This window comes from Heloderma suspectum, chromosome 8 (genome assembly GCF_057233095.1).
Source record: "Heloderma suspectum isolate Gila_16-S chromosome 8, 16-S_ref, whole genome shotgun sequence".
Classification (NCBI taxonomy): domain Eukaryota; kingdom Metazoa; phylum Chordata; class Lepidosauria; order Squamata; family Helodermatidae; genus Heloderma; species Heloderma suspectum.
In genome coordinates, this window is record NC_139465.1 from 45,693,303 (window position 1) to 45,714,517 (window position 21,215).

At 46.6% G+C, this 21,215-nt stretch overlaps 1 protein-coding gene across 1 annotated transcript in view; it reads left to right on the forward strand.

Moving 5' to 3' along the window:
- Positions 1-21,215, forward strand: part of WTIP (WT1 interacting protein) — a 104,087-nt gene that overhangs the window by 22,620 nt on the left and 60,252 nt on the right. The window contains exon 3 of the mRNA XM_084812239.1: positions 17,331-17,432. Within this exon, the coding sequence (XP_084668365.1) occupies positions 17,331-17,432 (102 nt within the window). The remainder of the gene's footprint in view (positions 1-17,330; positions 17,433-21,215) is intronic.

Sequence of the window (21,215 nt, forward strand, 5' to 3'; positions counted from 1 at the left end):
GCTAGGCTTCAGCAGTATGCGAACCGAGAACTACCGGAAGTACAAGCTGGGTTTCGAAGAGGCAGAGGAACTAGAGATCAAATCGCCAACATTCACTGGATCCTGGAGAAAGCAAGAGAATTCCAGAAAAATGTCTATTTCTGCTTCATTGACTACGCTAAAGCCTTTGATTGTGTGGATCACAACAAACTGTGGCAAATTCTGAAAGTGATGGGAGTACCAGACCACCTTACCTGTCTCCTGAGAAACCGGTACGAGGGTCAAGAAGCAACAGTAAGAACCAGACATGGAACAACTGATTGGTTCAAAATTGGGAAAGGAGTACGACAAGGCTGCATATTGTCGCCCTGCTTATTTAACTTATATGCAGAGTACATCATGAGAATCGCCGGGTTGGATGAATCAGAGGTCGGAATTAAGATTGCCGGGAGAATTATCAACAACCTCCGATATGCAGATGATACCACCCTAATGGCAGAAAGCGAAGAGGATCTCAAGAGCCTCTTGTTAAGGGTGAAAGAGGAGAGTGCAAAAGCTGGTTTGAAAGTCAACATTAAAAAAACGAAGATCATGGCATCTAGCCCCATCACTTCCTGGCATCTAGAAGGGGAAGAAATGGAAGCAGTGACAGATTTTATTTTCTTGGGCTCCACGATCACCGCAGACGGTGACTGTAGCCATGAAATTAAAAGACGCTTGCTCCTTGGGAGGAAAGCTATGGCAAACCTAGACAGCATAGTAAGATGCAGAGACATCACCTTGCCGACAAAGGTCCATATAATCAAAGCTATGGTTTTCCCAGTAGTAATGTATGGCTGTGAGAGCTGGACTGTAAGGAAGGCTAAGTGCCGAAGAATTGATGCTTTCGAACTGTGGTGCTGGAGAAGACTCTTACGAGTCCCCTGGACTGCAAGGAAGTCAAATCAGTCAATCCTAAAGGAAATCAACCCTGAGTGCTCATTGGAAGGACAGATACTGAAGCTGAAGCTCAAATATTTTGGCCACCTAATGCGAAGAGAAAACTCCCTGGAAAAGACCCTGATGCTGGGAAAGATTGAAGGCAAAAGGAGAAGGGGACGGCAGAGGATGAGATGGCTAGATAGCATCACCGATGCAATGAATATGAACTTGAGCACACTATGGGAGAGGGCAGAGGACAGGAAGGCCTGGCGTGCTATGGTCCATGGGGTCACGAAGAGTCGGACACGACTGAACAACTGAACAACAAAATTGTATTATATGATTTTAGATTTTGAACCTTCCAAAATGTACAACGTTTGGGACAGACAAAAGGAGGTGGTCTGCACAGATCACATAATGAATTTATGAAATCCACTACCACAGCGTACAGTGATGGCTAGGAGCTTCAATGGGTGATGGCTGGGACGTTGACCCTCTTTCAGCCTGAGGGCCGGGTTCCATTTCGCAGACATGCTCAGGGTCCGCATCCTAGTGGTGGGTGGGGCTGAGGGCAAAAGGGCCATTTGGGAACTCTGGAGGGCTGGAGGTTCTGCCCCTCTGGATTATGATTAATTCGTGGAGGACAGGTGTATTGATGGCTGTTGGCCATGATAGCTAAATCCAGCCTCTGTGTTCAGAGACACTGTAGCCCTGAGCACCTGATGCTGGGCCCAAACAGGATGGCCATTATATTCATGCCCTGCTGGTGGACTTCCTGAAGAGATCTGACTGGCCCCTGTTGCAAATAGGATGCTGGACAAGATGGACTTTCAGGCAGTGGAGGCTGGGGGCTCCACTGTCAGTGGGGCAGTGAATCCGCTCCAGGTTTCAGTCAGAACCAGTCAAAACTCTCAAGAATCTATCCAGAGTGGTTCTGATGTCAGTGGAACGGTGAATCCAGTCCGGGTTTCAGTCAGAACCAGTCAGAATTCTAAAGGAGCTAATCAAAGTGCTAGCTCCTTTAGAGTTCTGACTGAAACCCAGAGTGGATTCACTGCCCCACTCACATCAGAGCCCCCAGCTTCCACTGCTTTGAGCCAGTTCCAGCAGGCCTCCTCTTAGGCCCTCCTGCTGGGGGACTGTGCAGGGGGCCTGCTCAGGGATGGTGATGCTGACAATCACTTGTTCTATTTGTCTTTTTTAAAACCTTGAACAAAGGAGGCAGATGTCAGGATGGAAACTGAGCCAATAGAGCCCCAGAGCAGTTCTGATTCTGAGGAGGAACAGCAATCCGTGGGAGAGGAGCTTGCTCATCTCTCACAGGCACAGCAGCTGGCAGAGATTCCTCCTGATGGCATTCTTGGGAGAGATAGTGACCCTGGCAGTGAGAGAGTGCTGGAGGGGGGCTTGCTGGACGCTCGGCGTAGATGCAGGGAGCGACGACAGCTGGAGGGCGCGGAAAGGAGGCGTCGCGCTTGTTTGGTGCGCAAACAACAGTTGCGTCCCAAGGACCGAAGGGAAAGAGGGAGGATCTCTCCCTAGCCCATAAGTTCAGGGTCTTCCCGTGATTCTCCTTCAAACGGGGACCAACTGCCTTACCTGGAGCTTAGGCTACTCTGCTCTCTTTCGCCAGTGCTGTTCCTTGCTTTGGTGCGAGCAACTAGTATTCTGAAAGAGTCATAAAGTAATAAAGGAATAAAGTCTCGGAAAGAATTCCTTGTCGTCTGTGTCCTGAGTTGGCTACTGGTGGGGACTGCAAGAGGCAGCTGGGGCGCTCCTGACAGCAGCCTTTTTCTGCCTGTGATTCAAGAGCTAAACAACACGCCGTTATCATGTGATGTGTAGCGCAGGTTTATCTTTTTATTTTCTCTAGTGTAAGCATGAACAACCCCAATTCGGATTGCGACCACTGCACTTCAGGAGAGAAGGGTTAAAGTTTTTTTTTTCTTTTGTTGAACCCCCCATTGGGAGGATTTTAGAAAGCAAATGGTGGTGATGGGGGATGTTTAATTCTCCTGTCCCAGAGTGCGGTGGCCCTGCTCTGAATTGGGATCACACGCACTTACACTAGTGTAAATAAGAAGATAATCTTGAGCTACAGCTACCCATTTAACATAACATGTAGTCTGGCTCTAAGATTGCAGTCCTGTGCTCACGTACCTGGGAGGAAACCTCACTGAACTCGGTAGGAGTTACTGCCGAGTAGACATGCGTAGGGTTGCACTGTAAGTGTCTCTCTGTACTCTTGGAACTGTTCTCCCAACTGACACAACATCTGTCGGTGGAAGGCGACCTGCTACATGCCATGCACAGATATTATCCCCAAATGATGGAAGCATCAATATTCCACACTTCATATTCGATACATAACTTTGCCAAGCAGTGCAGCGGTGTTCTCTTCCATTGACTCAGCACTTACTGCTCTTAGTTCTCTGACTTTATGTAATGGGGATTCCTTCGTGCTCCTTGCCGAACGTTTCTCAGTTCTGTACTCAGAAAGTTAAGGCAGCTTTCTGAAATGTATCTAAGCAAATTTAGTGAGGGTTGCTTTTTACAAGAATCTGAATTTTTTTCTCATAGAACTTCGAAGTGTGTTTGACTCTGCGTTGGCTAGAGAGTCTTCCCCAGTCTGGCTGCAAATGATCAGAGTTGCAGTCTAGCACATCTGGGGGGTAATGAGTTGGGAAAGCTGTGCCGGAGTACCAAGGTTCAGCCTTAGGGCCAACTCCGCCTCTCGTTCAGCATCACTTATCTTGTGTAAGGAAAGGATGGGGGATTTCTGGTCCACAGAGGTTCCCCATATGGCCCCCAGAGCCTTTGTGGATTCCTCCAGGCGGTGGGGCTTGAGGTTTCCTGGCTCCTCCCTCCAATCTCTGATAGGAGATTCCTCTCCCAATTGCGAAGGTGAGTGGTGCATAGGGGAATTCCTTGTTATCTCTAGTCACAGCTTGGAGATAACAAAGGGGATGCAGGCTTGTGCAAAGCCAGGGACTTGGCCAGTCATGGGAGAAGTGGCTGTTCCTAGTGCCAGTTGGGTTTTCCTTTGCACACCTCTTGCTGCCCCTGATGGGAACGGGAAGTGGCACATGAGCTGCTCTTCCCAGGACTGCGAGTCCCTTTCTCTGTGCTGAGAGAGGCACAGAGTTCCATGCCTGTCTCTGCACTGAGAAATGCAGAATAGGTGGGGCAAGGGTCATGACGCTAGTGAGCGTAGCATAGCCGCAGCCACTGACTGGCCTGATGTGGAGGGGGGATTCAGCCCCCCCCGTAAAATAGTTTCCCACCCCTTGTGTAAAGGCTCGTATGCTGGTGCCAGAGTGGAGAACAGGCAGGGAAGGCAGTGAGGCATCTTTGGTTCCCATTTCTTGGTCCCTTCTGCGGTATATGGGTCTACCCATGCCACTCAGGTTGACGGAGCCCCAGAGAAGCTGCCAATAAGACAATGTGCCGGAGGAAGATTTTCCCAGAATTAAAGCAAGGGTAGAGGAGAAGGGACTGGGCAGCTGTTACCTACCGGAACAACAGTCTTGTAGCACTTAAAGTCTACCACATTGACTATGACATACGTTTTTGTGGATTAGTCATCACTCTGACCAAATGGACTCCTTCTGAAAAGTGGACTGTAGTCCACAAAAGACTCTGTTATTTTTGCTGCGACAGACTGATCCAACGACTCTCGGGAAATTGTTCCCTCCTGGTAGCCTGCAGGTTGTGTCTCTATATACATTCAAAGAACAAAGGAATGGTTTCCCATTTCTGTTTGTCCCTCTGAAGGCTTTCAGGTATAGATTACATCTGTATGCAACAAAATGCTTGCCTCGTACAATTTACTCAGTTGTGATCAGGACCTTCTGATCATGCACATACATGAAACTGCATCATGGAACAAAGGAAGGGACCGGTGCTGTCTCTAGATTCCACTTTGCTCTCTCTAGGATAATAAGGGTGACAGTATTCTTCTCTCCCCTGCCCCCGCATCCACCTATACAATCTGTGTAAGGCGGGCCCAGGCAGATACAACCATATCTGCTACACCATTGGGGGAAGGGTTAGCTTACCTGGAAGACTGCTTTCTCCGTATGAGCCTGCCCAGGTTTTAAGACCTTATGAGGAGGCCTTTCTCTCAGTCCCACTTTCATCAGAGGTGCACCTGGTGGGGATGTGAGAGAGGGCCTTCTCAGTGGCGGCTCTCAGGCTCTGGAGCTCCCTGCTGAGGGAGGCTAGCTTGCCCCCTCTGTTGTCCTTCCACCGGCAGGCAAATACATTTTTATTCAGGCAGGCCTCTGTCATGAAGGTTGGTTTGCTGCTGAAGGAGGGTTTAATCTGTTGGTTCTGTTTATTTTTTCTACTGTTGTGTTTTTAATTTATAAAATTTAAGTTTTAAGTTAAGTTTAAAAGAAGATTTTGTTTTTAATCTGGATTTTATTGTTTGCTGCTTTGAATACTGTGGGAGGGGGCAGAAAGGCAGGATATAAATTAACTTTAAAAAGAAATATTCCCAGAAATATTCTGCTGCCGCCAGGACCAACACTTGTCCTATTCCTTTCTGCTTGAGGTCAATGCTAGTGCCCAACTCCTGGCCACCATGTTTTCTTGCATGTGCTTGAGAACATGTGGGTTCACAAGAAGACATTACAGCTGGGAGTGGACCATGATCCCCACTGCAGCAGGATTGACAATAGGAAGGGCATTGTTCAACTGTGAAATTCACTACCGCAGGATGTAGCAATGGCCACCAATTTGGAAGGCTTTAGAGGACTGGACAAATTCATGGAGGAGAAGGCTATCAATGGCTACTAGTCCTGATGGCTATACATTATCAGATGCAGCATGCCTCTGTATACCAGTTGCTGGGCAACATGAGTGTAAGGATGCTATTGCATTCATGTCCTAGCTCTGGGCTTCCTACAGGCAGCTGCTTGAGAACCCTTCACAGCAATGACACATGCTGCTGAAAAAATGAAAAAAGTATAGAATATATACAAATTCATAATAGAAGTAATATGCAGTGACCGAACATTACAATAAAATAATGTACTCCATTGTATTCCATTTGGAGTACAAAATAATGTACTCCAAAACTCCAGTCACTACCTATGAATGGTGAAGAACAGAGAAAGCTGCTTCTTGACCAACATGTACAAACTAAAACAGATGCACATCTATATTAGGCTGTATGCCTGCATTAGATTGTACATGTTGGTCAAGAACCTTTTTGCCTTAAACAATTTCTGGGGTACCCACAGCAAATTTCCCTTCCTTTAGGTTAATGGGCAGTCCCTGTTTCCACAGAGCTCCATGTGAAATACTGTAAATGTGATATGCCTGCCTTCCCTTCATGGAAGTAGCAGATAAGAAAAAAAAACCCTCTCAACCAAACTTTATTTCTTTCCATATAAAGCTGGTTGATCACTAAGTAAGTATTTTGCTGACTCTCCTTCCCCCAACCAGGATGTTGATCATCTTGTTTTATTCCCAGGGGGAAGAGAACAGAGCAGGAGGCAACAGTGAGGAAAAGCTAATGAAAAAAAGTTTCGTTATCTGGTCAGTGGCCTCTCTAGACTTATTTAGACTTATTTGCTTATAGCCTGTTTAGACTTAGTCAAGTGACGGTTTTGTGCTGTAGTGGCTTGGACGGACGGCCTTTTCCAGTTCTGTGATTCATTCCTGGCCCAGCCATTTTGACCAGGCCTGGGGCCTGGTTGAGCTTCAGCATCCGTTGCCGCTTGGCTGTTGGGTACACCAGCCCTGTAGGGGAGATCCTTGGGAGTTATTGGCTCCAGGGTTGCAGCTGGAACTGCTGGTTCATGCAGTGCATCCCTGAGGTGGGACTGGGCTGTCCACATTTCACATGGAGGAGCCCCTTGCGTTGTCCTTGCACGGACATGGCAGAACGTACTATGCTGCAGACAGAGACGCCACTTCAGGGCTTGGTGAATTGGTGGGGACACAAAAGTTCACAGCAAGGTTCAAGGGCCTGATCTTGGATATATAATTGCAAAAAACACACACCACCCAACACTATAGTTTAAGTGTGCATTTTAAGACCAATATAACTAGAGATGTTGGTGCTCCTGAAGATGTAAGGGCGCAATCCTATGTATGTTTAGACAGAAAAAAATCCTACAATTCCCAGCATTCCCCAGTCAGCCATCTAAAAATGCACATTCCTGTCTCTTCACCACCACCACCCACTTTATCCTCTCTAGAGAAGGTTTTAAAAAGCAGCTTTCTTTCTGACCTGGGGTTAGTTATTTTTACAATCTCAAAAGCCTCTCGTCTAGAATGGAAACGTAGGAAGTAAAAAGCCCCTACATGGGGTCTGTGCACCCTGTCAGTTAATGTTCATTAATTTTTCATGCATGCCCAAGGCACTATCTTTTCCTTCTGTAAATGCTGTCGTTCCCAGTGAAGGATACTCTGGGATTTAAAGAGGGATTTTAATTGTTTATCCCCAGAATTCCCCATTCTTTCCACCTGTGACTTTAAGGAGGAACTTCTGTAATCCCAAGGCTTTCAGTGTTTTATCTGCTGACAGTCCCCGTATCAGTGATAGGAATGCTACCTTCTTGTGTTACTTAGCACACCTCTTCTCTAGCAAGAGAGGTTTTGCTTTGATTTCTTTTGCAGCAAAGTTGATAGTAGTTTATTATCATAGAATCATAGAATAGTAGGGCTGGGAGGGGCCTATAAGACCATTGAGTCCAACCCCCTGCTCAGTGCAGGAATCTGCATTATATGTGCTCTGGATTTTATTTCTGCTGGATATGGCGAGACAGACTCTTATTTATACCAGTAATAACATCTTTAAAATACATTTTATATAGCACCATCCATCACTGTACAGAGTATTGTACATTTTTTAAAAAGGGCAGGCTGCAGCCCAGGGAGCTTCTCCTCTGAAGGTTGATAGTGAGGGAAGCAGCAAAAGGACAGGAGGGAGGGAGAGACAGATGAAAGAGTATCCTGTAAGGGTTAGACATGCAAAGTAATTGTGGTCCAACACTAATACAAAGTCTTTACAGAACATTATGGTTTAAAATGCACACTTATGAGACATTAAGACCCACTGGGCTTAGTGGACCTTACTTCTGAGTAAACATGCACTGTTGGTTTCTTCAGTTCACAAAATGTTTGGTGCTTCGGACATGAGTAGGGCAACACACTCCTCATCAAGAGGTGGGAGAAGCCCTGTTCCGACGCTCTAAGCCGCTTGCAGTTTGAATTGCACGAGTGTACTGTTCCAACCATCCCTGCCTTGAAAGCCGATCCTCACCTTACCAGGAGCAGTCCTGTGGTTCAAGGAAGGTCCATGTAGCAGGGGAGCCGCCCAGCAGATTGCACAGTAAGAGAGATGTTGCTTCAGGAAGGGTGAGGCTCCAGCGGAGCAGCTTTATGGGGGACATTGTTGCCCCACCTCCTTCCTGACTTGTCGTTAGGGCCTCAGTCCAGAGTATAATTCCTCCTCACTAGTAGGGCTCACGCATGTGTGATGTGCTGCTGGATGGGCACCGCACCTCCGGCTCTGTCTGCTTTCCTGCGGGGGATCTTGGTGGGCCCAGAGCAGGGGGATGCTTTGTTTCTTCCAGTGCCCCAGCCTGCTCCAGTGAGGCATTGCTCCTGGTGGTTGTTTCAGGAGGGCTGTCGGCATCCTCTGACTGTCCCTGATTCTCACAACCACTAGGACCAGTGACAGGATCCTCCTCCTCCTCAAGGTCTTCTCCAGTTCTAGGATTTTCCTGCCAAGAATTTCATGGCATTCAGCAGGGAGAGAGAACGCCACCTGCTCTGTTACTGTCCTTGTCACCCACTGTGAGCTGAGGACAGATGTCTGCAGTGGGGAGCCTTCTCTACTCATGTGGGTTCCCCCTGCTGTGTGGAACCCTGGAAGATTAGGGTTCCAAGCAGTGTAGGGAGCCTAAATAAATAGAGCAGGCTCCCTCCCCACTGCAGATGTTCTACCTCCAACTTGTGGAGAACAGTGGAAACGGAGGGGGTGTAACTAGCACACTCACCACCATCACTACCACCACCACCACACCCCCTTGTGCAAGGGTTTAACTACAGTGGATCTGTTTTAAAGGTGCCTACAGGTTTCCTTTAGGCCAAAAAGGCAGAGTGCGGAATTGGCTATGAAGGACCAGAACTGATGCTGACCTACAGGATGCACAAATGTCTTGTGCTTCTGATTTTCTAACAGGATGTTGTTCATAGTTCCTCCTCTTCCATGAGATGCTCTTAGTAGCAAAGAGTTGTAAAAAGGAGGAGAGCTCCAAGACAGTCCTGTTGGTAGTAAAGAAAGGACTAAGATATGGCGTTAAACTGAACGCTTCTGAATCTGTGTGTGTGTGTGCGTGCATGCATGCTGGTAGCTGTTGCAGTGTTGGCACCAGAGAAGTAGAATGACAAACCTGGCAAAACATTGCCTTTAATTGGTCACTTTCTAGTAATGCAAGGATGAGGAAAGTGTAGCCTTCCAGATGTTGGATGCAACTCTTACTATTGGCTATGCTGGCTAGGACTGATGGAAATTACCATCCAACAACATCTGGAGGGCCACATGTTCCCCACCACTTTGGTAATGAATGCATATAAGACGTTTGAACCTCGTGGATCTTTCTTTAATCCATGGAAGATGTATATCACGACACCTAAATACAATAAAGGTTTGCAGTGGCCCATGTGCTGAGTGCAGGGGGAAATTATTCCCCCCCCGCCCCCAGCACACATGACACAACTTTAGATGATTGTCTGTTAGGGATGTACGGATTCCCCACCGTCTATTCCGGTGGGGAATCTGCGGGGGGGAGGGGAGGTGATCCGTTCCTCCTCCCGGAATCCTCATGGAGCGTCTCTGCTCCGTGAGGATTCCGCAGAGCTGAGGACCGCCGCTTACCTGCAACTGGAGCCCTTCGCCTCTGCGCCGTCGCCATTAAAAAAAAAAAAAAAGGCGATCGGCAGGATGTCCCCATAGACTTATATGCAAAATAGAGCCGTGGATCTTGCGTATAAGTCTATGTAGACTTTTACACAAGATTCACGGCTCTATTTTGCGTATAAGTCTATGGGGACATCCTGCTGATCGCCTTTTTTCTTTTTAAATGGTGATCGGTGTGGAGGCAGCCATGCTGTCCCCTGCGGAATCTTCCAGGAGATGAGGTAAGTGGGGCTGATCCGCCACGGATTCCTGAGGCCAGATTCCAAAGAATCCAGCCTCATTTGAATCCGCGGCGGATTTTTCTAACATCCCTATTGTCTATTGACACTTCCACAAAATTCATCTGGGAATGTCAACATTTACATGTGAATGTTGACACTAGATTTTAGGCATTTGTAAGGATGTACATACATTTTTCTAATTTATATTTAATAGTATCTCTTGCTGAAACTACATCTGAAATAATTTTAGTCATCTTGGTGGGCTGACTAGTAGCTAATGATTGGTCATTTAGAGAAGATGGATTTTCAATCTGTCAGCTGTTCAGTGATTCATTTTTTAAATCTTCTTTTGCTGGGGCGGATTGCAGCCGCTAGCGATTTGCTTTCATTGGTCTAGTGTTTAGGAAGCAGAATCATAGAATCATAGAATAGTAGGGTTGGAAGGGGCCTACAAGACCATCGAGTCCAACCCCCTGCTCAATGCAGGAATCCAAGTCAGAGCAGCCCTGACAGATGTCCAGCCTCGTCTTGAACGCCTCCAGTGTGGGAGAGGCCACCACCCTATGTCATTGATTCCATTGTTGTATTGCTCTAACAGTCAGGAAGTTTTTCCTGATGTTCAGCCGGAATCTGGCTTCCTGGAACTTCAGCCCACTATTCCGTGTCCTGCACTCTGGGATGATCAAGAAGAGATCCTGGCCTTCCTCTCTGTCACAACCTTTCAAGGACTTGAAGAGCACTATCATATCTCCCCTCAGTCTTCTCTTCTCAAGGCGAAACATGCCCAGTTCTTTCAGGCTGTCTTCATATGGCTTTGTTTCCAGTCCCCTGATCATCTTTGTTGCCCTCCTCTGAACCCTCTCCGGTTTGTCTGCATCCTTCTTCAAGTGTGGTGCCCAGAACTGGACACAGTACTCCAGATGAGGCCTAACCAGTGCTGAGTAGAGGGGAACTAGTACTTCCCGGGTTTTGGAAGCTATGCTTCTATTGTTGTTGTTCAGTCGTTCAGTCGTGTCCGACTCTTCGTGACCCCATGGACCATAGCACGCCAGGCCTTCCTGTCCTGCGCTCTCTCCCAGAGTGTGCTCAAGTTCATATTCATTGCATCGGTGATGCTATCTAGCCATCTCATCCTCTGTCGTCCCCTTCTCCTTTTGCCTTCAGTCTTTCCCAGCATCAGGGTCTTTTCCAGAGAGTTTTCTCTTCGCATTAGGTGGCCAAAATATTTGAGCTTCAGCTTCAGTATCTGTCCTTCCAATGAGCACTCAGGGTTGATTTCCTTTAGGATTGACTGATTGGACCTCCTTGCAGTCCAGGGGACTCGAAAGAGTCTTCTCCAGCACCACAGTTCGAAAGCATCAATTCTTCAGCGCTCAGCCTTCCTTATAGTCTAGCTCTCACAGCCATACATTACTACTGGGAAAACCATAGCTTTGATTAGACGGACCTTTGTCGGCAAGGTGATGTCTCTGCTTCTTACTATGCTGTCTAGGTTTGCCATAGCTTTCCTCCCAAGGAGCAAGCGTCTTTTAATTTCATGGCTACAGTCACCGTCTGCGGTGATCTTGGAGCCCAAGAAAGTAAAATCTGTCACTGCTTCCATTTCTTCCCCTTCTAGATGCCAGGAAGTGATGGGGCCAGATGCAATGATCTTCATTTTTAATGTTGAGTTTCAAACCAGCTTTTGCACTCTCCTCTTTCACCCTCAACAAGAGGCTCTTGAGATCCTCTTCGCTTTCTGCCATTAGGGTGGTATCGTCTGCATATCGGAGGTTGTTGATAATTCTCCCGGCAATCTTAATTCCGACCTCTGATTCATCCAACCCAGCGTTTCTCATGATGTACTCTGCATATAAGTTAAATAAGCAGGGTGACAATATGCAGCCTTGTCGTACTCCTTTCCCAATTTTGAACCACTCGGTTGTTCCATGTCTGGTCCTTACTGTTGCTTCTTGACCCTCGTACAGGTTTCTCAGGAGACAGGTAAGGTGGTCTGGTACTCCCATCACTTTCAGAATTTGCCACATTTTGTTGTGATCCACACAACCAAAGGCTTTAGCGTAGTCAATGAAGCAGAAATAGACTTTTTTTGGAATTCTCTTGCTTTCTCCGTGATCCAGTGAATGTTGGCGATTTGATCTCTAGTTCCTCTGCCTCTTCGAAACCCAGCTTGTACTTCCGGTAGTTCTCGGTTCGCATACTGCTGAAGCCTAGCTTGTAGGATTTTGAGCATCACCTTGCTGGCATGTGAAATGAGCGCAATTGTACGGTAGTTTGAACACTCTTTGGCGTTGCCCTTCTTTGGAATTGGAATGTAAACTGACCTTTTCCAGTCTTGCGGCCATTGTTGAGTGTTCCAAATTTGTTGGCATATTCAATGCAGCACTTTAACAGCATCATCTTTTAGGATTTTAAATAGCTCAGCTGGAATACTGTCATCTCCGCTAGCTTTGTTGTTACTAATGCTTCCTAAGGCCCACTTGATTTCACTCTCGAGGATGTCCGGCTCAAGTTCAGTGACCACACTATCATGGCTATCAGGGACATTCAGATCTTTCCTGTATAGTTCTTCTGTGTATTCTTTCCACCTCTTCTTAATCTCATCTGCTTCTGTTAGGTCCCTGCCTTCTTTGTCCTTTATCATGCCCGTCTTTGCACAAAATGTTCCCTTGAGATCTCCGATTTTCTTGAAGAGATCTCTAGTCTTTCCCATTCTGTTGTTTTCCTCGATTTCTTTGCATTGCTCATTTAAGAAGGCCTTCCTGTCTCTCCTTGCTATTCTCTGGAACTCTGCATTCAGTTGGATATATCTTCCCCTTTCTCCCTTGCTTTTCGCTTCCCTTCTTTCCTCAGCTACTTGTGAAGCCTCCTCAGACAGCCACTTGGCTTTCTTGCATTTCTTTTTCTTTGGGATGGATTTCGTTGCTGCCTCCTGAACAATGTTACGGACCTCCGTCCATAGTTCCTCAGGCACTCTGTCTATCAGGTCTAATCCCTGAAATCTATTCCTCACCTCCACTGTATATTCATAAGGGATATGATTTAGGTCATACCTGAATGGTTTAGTGGTTTTCCCTACGTTCTTTAATTTAAGCTGAAATTTTGCAAGAAGAAGCTCATGATCTGAGCCACAGTCAGCTCCAGGTCTTGTTTTTACTGACTGTATAGAGCTTCTCCATCTTTGACTGCAAAGGACATAATCAATCTGATTTCGATATTGACCATCTGGTGATGTCCATGTGTAGAGTCGCCTCTTGTGCTGTTGGGAGGAGTGTTTGCTATGATCAGCATGTTCTCTTGGCAAAACTCTATTAGCTTTTGTCCTGCTTCATTTTGTACACCAAGGCCATGCTTGCCTGTTATCCCGGTGATTTCTTGACTTCCTTCTTTAGCATTCCAATCCCCTATGATGAAGAGGACATCTTTTTTTGGTGTTAGTTCTAGAAGGTTTTGTAGGTCTTCATAGAACCGATCAACCTCAGCTTCTTCAGCCTCAGTGGTTGGGGCATAGACTTGAATTACTGTGATGTTGAATGGTTTGCCTTGGATTCGTACTGAGATCATTCTATCGTTTTTAAGATTGTACCCCAGTACTGCTTTTCCCACCCTTTTGTTGACTATGAGTGCTACTCCATTTCTTCTAAGGGATTCTTGCCCACAGTAGTAGATATGATGGTCACCTGAATTAAATTCGCCCATGCCTGTCCATTTTAGTTCGCTGATTCCCAAGATGTCGATGTTCAATCTTGCCATCTCATGTTTGACCACCTCCAGCTTACCTTGATTCATTGATCTGACATTCCAGGTTCCTAAACAATATTGTTCTTTACAGCATCGGATTTTCTTTTCACCACCAGACACATGCACAGCTGAGTGTCCTTTCGGCTTTGGCCCAGCCGCTTCACTCTTTCTGGCGCTACTTGGAAATCCCCTCTGCTCTTCTCCAGTAATATATTGGACACCTTCCGACCTGAGGGTCTCATCTTCCGGCGTCATATCTTTTAGCCTTGTGATACGTTCCATGGTGTTTTCTTGGCAAGAATATTGGAGTGGGTTGCCATTTCCTTCTCCAGTGGACCACATTTTGTCAGAACTCTCTGCCATGACCTGTCCATCTTGGGTGGCCCTGCACGGCATAGCTTATGGCTTCACTGAGTTATGCAAGCCCCTTTGCCACAACAAGGCAGTGATCCATGAAGGGGATGCTTCTATTAATGCAGCCCAAAAGAGCATTGGCCTTTTTTGCAGACACATCACATTGTTGGCTCATATTCAGCTTGTGATTGACAACAGTTCCAAGATCCTTCTCGCTTGTAGTGTTGTTGAGCCACATATCCCCCATCTTGTAACTGTCCATTTGGTTTGTTTTTCCTCAGTGCAGAACTTGGCATTTGTCCCTATTAAATGTCATTCTGTGGTTTTCTGCCCAGCGCTCCAGTCTATCCAGATCACTTTGAATTTTGTTTCTGTCTTCCAAAGTATTCGCTGTCCCTCCCAATTTTGTGTCATCTGCAGATTTGATCAGCATTCCCTGCACCTCCTCCTCCAAGTCATTAATACAAATGTTGAAGAGCCCTGGGCCCAGGACTGAGCCCTGCGGTACCCCACTTGTTACCTCTCCCCAGTTTGAGAAGGTCCCCAGTTTGAGAAGCACTCTTTGAGTCCGATTCTGTAGCCAACTGTGGATCCACTGGATTGTTGTTTCATCTAGCCCACTTTGAGCTAGTTTGCTCATCAGGAGATCATGGGGCACTTTATCGAAAGCTTTGCTGAAGTCGAGGTATATTATGTCCACAGCATTCCCACAGTCGACAAGGGAGGTTACTTCATCAAAAAATGAGATCAGATTCGTCTGGCAGGACTTGTTTTTGACAAATCCTTGTTGGCTTCGAGTCATCACTGCATTGTTTTCAAGGTGCTTCCAGATGGATTGCTTTATGATCTGCTCCAGAATTTTCCCAGGGACTGATGTCAGACTGACCGGTCTGTAGTTCCCAGCTTCCTCCTTTTTACCCTTTTTGAAGATAGGGACAACATTAGCCCTCCTCCAGTCATCTGGTACTTCCCCAGTCCTCCATGATTTCTCAAAGAGAATAGACAGCGGTTCTCAGAGTTCTTCTGCCAGTTCCTTTATTACTCTAGGGTGCAGTTCCTCTGGCCCTGGAGATTTCAACTCATTCAAAGTCATTAGGTGTCCCTTGACCATATGCCTATCGATCTCAATCTGCAATCCTGCCCCTTCAGCCTGTACTTCGCCTTCGCCAGGGGGGTCATAGACCCTCTTTTGGGAGAAGACTGAGACAAAGTAGGAATTGAGCACTTCTGCCTTCTCACTGTCATCTGTTATCCTTTTGCCATCATTATTTAATAGCTGAACCACCATTTCTTTCCTCTGTCTTTTACTATGCACATAGCTGAAGAAAGCCTTTTTGTTGCCTTTAGCATCCCTCGCTAACCCCAGCTCGTTCTCCGCTTTAGCCTTCCTGACGCCATCCCTGCAATTCTGTGCTACCTGCCTGTAAAATAGGCAATGGGTTCTCATGTTTCCCAGGAGAGCACTGTTGACAAATTTGCTAGAGGATGGGCAACATATTGCAGGGTTTGTGAATGAGCTCTCCAAAGACAAGATGTTTCATTAGGAAATGGACTTCTGCCATCTTTGGAATGAGAACAGGAGAACCAACTGAGCTGTTTCTACTGGCTTGAAATGTCAGCAGCACTCAGTCAGTCGGTCACTGATGTGCTCAGATTTTGAAAGGGTGAAGATGGTGGCAGTGAGGTGCCAGAGAACTCTGAAAGAGCTGTTTGCATTGCCAAAAATAAACTTATTTAATGGGGCAAAAGCTTTAGCTGAGGCAGTGGTTGAGCACTGCTCTGTTGTGCCTCTGTGCAAACATTTGATGACATTTCCTTGGTCATTTTGCATACAGTGAAGGCAATTTCAGTTGCATAGTTGTCTTTTGGAATTGTTAATCCCTTTTTTTTAAAGCCCTCCTTCCCATTCCTTCCAAACTATCGGGGGCTTTTGACAGTATGACATTTGACATTTGTAATCATCTGGATTTCAGCTGTAGTTTCTATTTCTGGGTTGCCAGGTGGTTTCCAAGGATTCAAGATTTATTGCAGTCAAATTTCCATTCTTCTCTTTTAAGAAAGTCCATGAAGCCAGCACTGTAATGTTTTTGAGTAAATCTGTGGGGTGGCCACATTTGAAATACGACTCAAAAAGTATATCATAGAGCTGGGAGAGGTACAGAAAAAGGCAGTGAAGATCATCAAGTGGTTGGATCACCATCTGTATTAGGAAAGGCAGGGTGGGGCGCACCTTTTGGTTTAGCAGACAACTTAGGGAGGCATGATAGAGGCCTGTAGAATTATGCATGCTTGGTATAGAGAGAAAATGGATAGAAGCTGTTGCTGTTTTCCACCTCCTCCCATGATACTAGAACTCGAGGATACCCAGTGAAATGACTGGCGGTCGATTCAGAATAGATGAAAGAAAGGACTTCTTTGCACAGCGCATCATTGTTCTATGGAATTCAGTGCTCCATGATGTAGGGATAGTGCGCTGGCTTCGATGGCTTTAGCAGGTAATTAGACACAGGTTTAATATACCAATGAATATCAGCAGCTAGGTGGTGGCGGCAGCGGGGGTGGGCTTCCCACAAGCAGGACACCAATATGGCCGTGATTTACAACCGTGGCTCCCCAGATATTTTTGGACCACAACTCCTATCATCCCTAGGCAACATGGCCTAGTAGTCAGGGATGATGAGAGTTGTAGTCCAACAACATCTGGGCTCTCAAGGCTGACAATCCTTGGAAATACCTGGCAGGCCACTGTTCAAAAGAGGGCGCTCGGCTAGGTGGACTCTTGGTCTGATCCAGCAGGCTTTTCTTACGTTGTCTTCTTGAGCTGGCTTCCCAGCCATGGGGCCCTCCAGGTGTGTTGGACTGCAACTCCCATCATCACAAGCCGTAACGGTGAATGCTCACAATAATATGGAAGTTTGGGGGGAAAAATATACATGTCTCTGTGTTTAAAGCACCATACATAAATAACCAAAACCTGACCCAACCCCAAACTCTAACCCCTGTGTCAGCACTCTGCAAGTTCTGTTTTGAGCAGAAATGCGCTTGCCCCTGCAATACCTGCTAAGCAGTAAGAACTTCTAAATTGGCTGCAAATGCCCTGCAGATCAGAGCTTTGCAGCGGCTTGTTGGCTGGGATCTTGCTGGGTTCTAATGTTCTTTGTCTTCCTTTTCCATAGGTATTTGTATCAAGTGCGGAAAGGGGGTATATGGGGCCAGCCAAGCTTGCCAAGCCATGGGGAACCTATACCACACCAACTGCTTTACATGCTGCTCCTGTGGTAAGTCACATGTTTATGGATCCTTGCAGCTCCTGCCAACGAATGCATTGGCTTGGGTACCTGTTAGAATTTCAGTCCCGCTGCCTGGGGTCCCTTCACTGGGTGCATCATGTTAATTTTGACAAATCTGAAGATTCATTATAAAATAAGAGTGGAGGGTGAAACTGGCTAGACCACTTAGAAAGCTGTGTAAGTGATCATGGTTCAAAGTTATTCTGTGATTGTACCAGAAGGACATGCAAGGGAATAGTGAAATACCTGGTGCTCTACTTTAACACAGCGTAAAGCAGAACATGGGCATATAAAGTAATCCTTGTGCTGGTCAGGGATTACTCTATATGCCTGTGTTTAAGCTTACTTTTTAAAGCTTAAACACAGGCATATAATTAAGCTTAGTTTTCATTGCCATATTGTTAAAGGAATTCAGAGTATTGAAGATGGTAAAAGGCTTGAAATGGAGGACATCTGTGAGCTCCATGTCTCCTGTACATGTATCTCCTGGATAATATCTAGTGGTGCTGGGCCATGGTGTTCTCTGTTGTAAAATAGCATCCTTACTGGTAACCTGTCAGGTCACTTCTTTGGGTTATGTTAAGTGTACTGATAAAATGTTTGTATCAACAACTCATTTAATCTGAAGCTTTTGGGGCATAGCGTTTCTGTTTTATTTTCCATTGCTGATGGATGTCTATGTTTGCTTTATTCGTGTTTTATTTTAATACTTTTCTGTTGTTGTTTTTAAACGCTTCAGTTTCACCTTTCTGCATAATTGTGCCCAAAGCAGGGATGGTCTGCTGCTTGCTTTTGTTCAAGTGTCCATAGGTCCACTCTGTTGGCCTTTATCAACCTGGTGGCCTTAGATGTGTTGGACACCAATTCCCACCATTCCCAGGGATGATGTGAGTCGCAGTCCAGCACATTTTGAGGGCCCCAGGCTGGGGAAAACTGAACTAGAACTTTGCCAGTCTTGGTAATCAAGCCAACAGCTTTCAAACGAAAGTCCATAGCTCAGCGTCCATGTCCCTGCTTTGCCTACTGAAGGTCCTGCATTTAATGCTTTCCATCTCCAGTGGGAAGGCTCCTTCATCTGAGGAGGGGCATTACATTGTGTGCGTGTATGTGCATATGTGTGTGTGTGTGTGTGTGTGTGTGTGAGAGAGAGAGAGAGAGAGAATGAGAGAGAGAGAGAGAGAGAGTTTGGATCACTTTGTCTTTGGCACCAAAAATACCTTGGAGTCCTGGCTCTAAAAGCTTTTGACAAATCTTACTGTCACTTCCTGTGGTTTTTGGCTACAAGTGGAATGAAGGGAGAGGCAAGTGAATTTTCCTGCTGCTCTGTATGAACGATGAGAAAGTGTTGCTCATTTTTTGTTATATGAGGAAATAACTGGCAAGCACTGGATAATAGACAAGTAGCAGCAGGAATGAGTTATTTCAGCCTTCCCCAGCCTGGTGCCCTGCAGAAGTGTTGGCCTGCAACTTTGTCATTCCCAACCAGCTGGGCGTTGTAGTCCAACATATCAGCAGGGCACCAGGTCAGGGAGGGCAAAGTTGCACAAAGCTGGTTTTTTGCACATCTGTGATTGGGGCATCACCTTCGTGCAAGGCGGGTGGGTGAAGGTAGTCCAGCCTGCCAAAGCCACAAACATTTGGCCTAGCAAGGCCCTCATCCAGACTCTACTAAATCTTCTCTTCAGATCCAGTTGTTGTTTCTTAAATACAGCATTTTGAGGGAGCGCCTGTCCCCACATCTGATTGAGACCAGGTGGTTGGCTGGGTTTTCTCTGGCCCAGAGTGTGGAGCTGTTACATTTAATCTTTAGTTGGAGGCAACCTGGATCAGGTAGCCTGTTGTATATATAGTGGTATGGGTGATCGCTATTGCGGAGGGGAGTCTCCCTGTAATCTCAGTCCCTCAACATGGAAGCTGCACTGGCTGGATTCCTCCTGCCTCATGACCTCCTTAATTGGTGGGGTGGGGACAAATTTTGTGACCATTTGCCTAGATGCCTCCCTCACCAGAAAAAGCAGCGTGTTTGCCGCAACACAGTAGCTGACTAATCTGCTCCTGCCACCTGTGGTATTCTTGTGAATGCCTCGTTCTTGTGAACGCTTCATTCTTCTTACCCTGGACTGACTTTCTGGACATTCCCCCTGAATGGTTCTGCTCTGGCTGTCACACATATTGGCTGCATCCAGACAATCATATCTTGGCTATTAAGTTTCCCTCTCACGCAACTCCTTCACCCCTCCCTTCGCATGGCCCATAATTAAACCAGGAAGTCTCTGATTAACCACAGTTTCCCGTTTTGTCCAAACCGGCTTCAACGAGCTAAGGTATTAAACTTTGGTTTAAAAATGGTCTCATATCCTGGCTTGTAACGATGGTTTCCTGGTTATGACAAAACAGGAAAGTGTTTAACTCGAGATTTCCTGGTTTAATCATGGCTCATGCAAAGGGTGGAGTAAAGGGTCTCCTTGAGCAAGCAAGAGCTGAGATATAATAGTCCAAACCAGGCCTCAAAGCATTTTACTAAAACACACCTTTCCTGAAAGAGAGATTAATCTGTACTCCAAAAAGACTTGCGTGAAACAACAGTGGAGCCATGTGCTTACTGGATTGTTCTGTTCATAATTACTTGGGCCAATGTGATAGAGGGAAGGAGCTTCCAGCAGGGCTGCCCATCGCAGTGCCTGTCCCTCTCCTTTGATGCTCTCCCCTCGGCTCTCCTTGCCAGCTTCCCTAACACTCTAGCTACTGGTCCCTATACTGGTCTTTGAGGCTGGCTGTGGTGCACTTTGCACCCGGCTGCTACCCAGCTGACGTTGGCACCTTTGTGACTCCCCACTCCTAGTCATTCCTAGGGGATCTCTCACAGGCATTTGCTCTGTGCCTCCTGGTTTCATGTGGGTGAGATGCAGTTGTGATTGACACAGGCCAGTGCTATGTGGGAGCTTAGGAAAAATTTGACCCAAATTAGCTGCACTGGATAGTCCTTGGGCACCATTGAAAAGGCTCTTGCTGCCTGCTGGCATTTGAGCTGAGCTGTGTGCTGCCTTCTAGCTTTCCCACACGCTTGGAAGCACAGCTTAAGAGCTAGATATTGGGGTGAGTGTGGGGAGGTGCAGTTTCTGGGAAGCTGAGTTCTTCATGCCTTATCAATTTCTGTGTGGGGGTTTTCATAGAATCATAGAAAAGTAGGGTTGGAAGGGGCCTACAAGACCATCGAGTCCAACCCCCTGCTCAATGCAGGAATCCAAGTCAGAGCATCCCTGACAGGTGGCTGTCCAGCCTCGTCTTGAATGCCTCCAGTGTGGGAGAGCCCACCGCTTCCCTAGGTCATGGGTCCCACTGTTGTGTTGCTCTAACAGTCAGGAAGTTTCTCCTGATATTCAGCTGGAATCTGGCGTCCTGTAACTTGAGCCCATCATTCCGTGTCCCGCACTCCTGGATGATCGGGAAGAGATCCTGTCCTTCCTCTCTGTGACAACCTTTCAAGTACTTGAAGAGCGCCATCATATCTCCCCTCAGTCTTCTCTTGTCAAGGATAAACATGCCCAGTTCTTTCAGTCTCTCTTCATAGGGCTTTGTTTCCAGTCCCTTGATCATCTTTGTTGCCCTCCTCTGAACCCTCTCCAGCTTGTCTGTATCCTTCTTAAAGTGCGGTGCTGAGAACTGGACACAGTACTCCAGATGAGGCCTAACAAGTGCTGAGTAGAAGGGAACTAGTACTTCCCGGGATTTGGAAGCTATGCTTCTATGAATGCAGCCCAAAAGAGCATT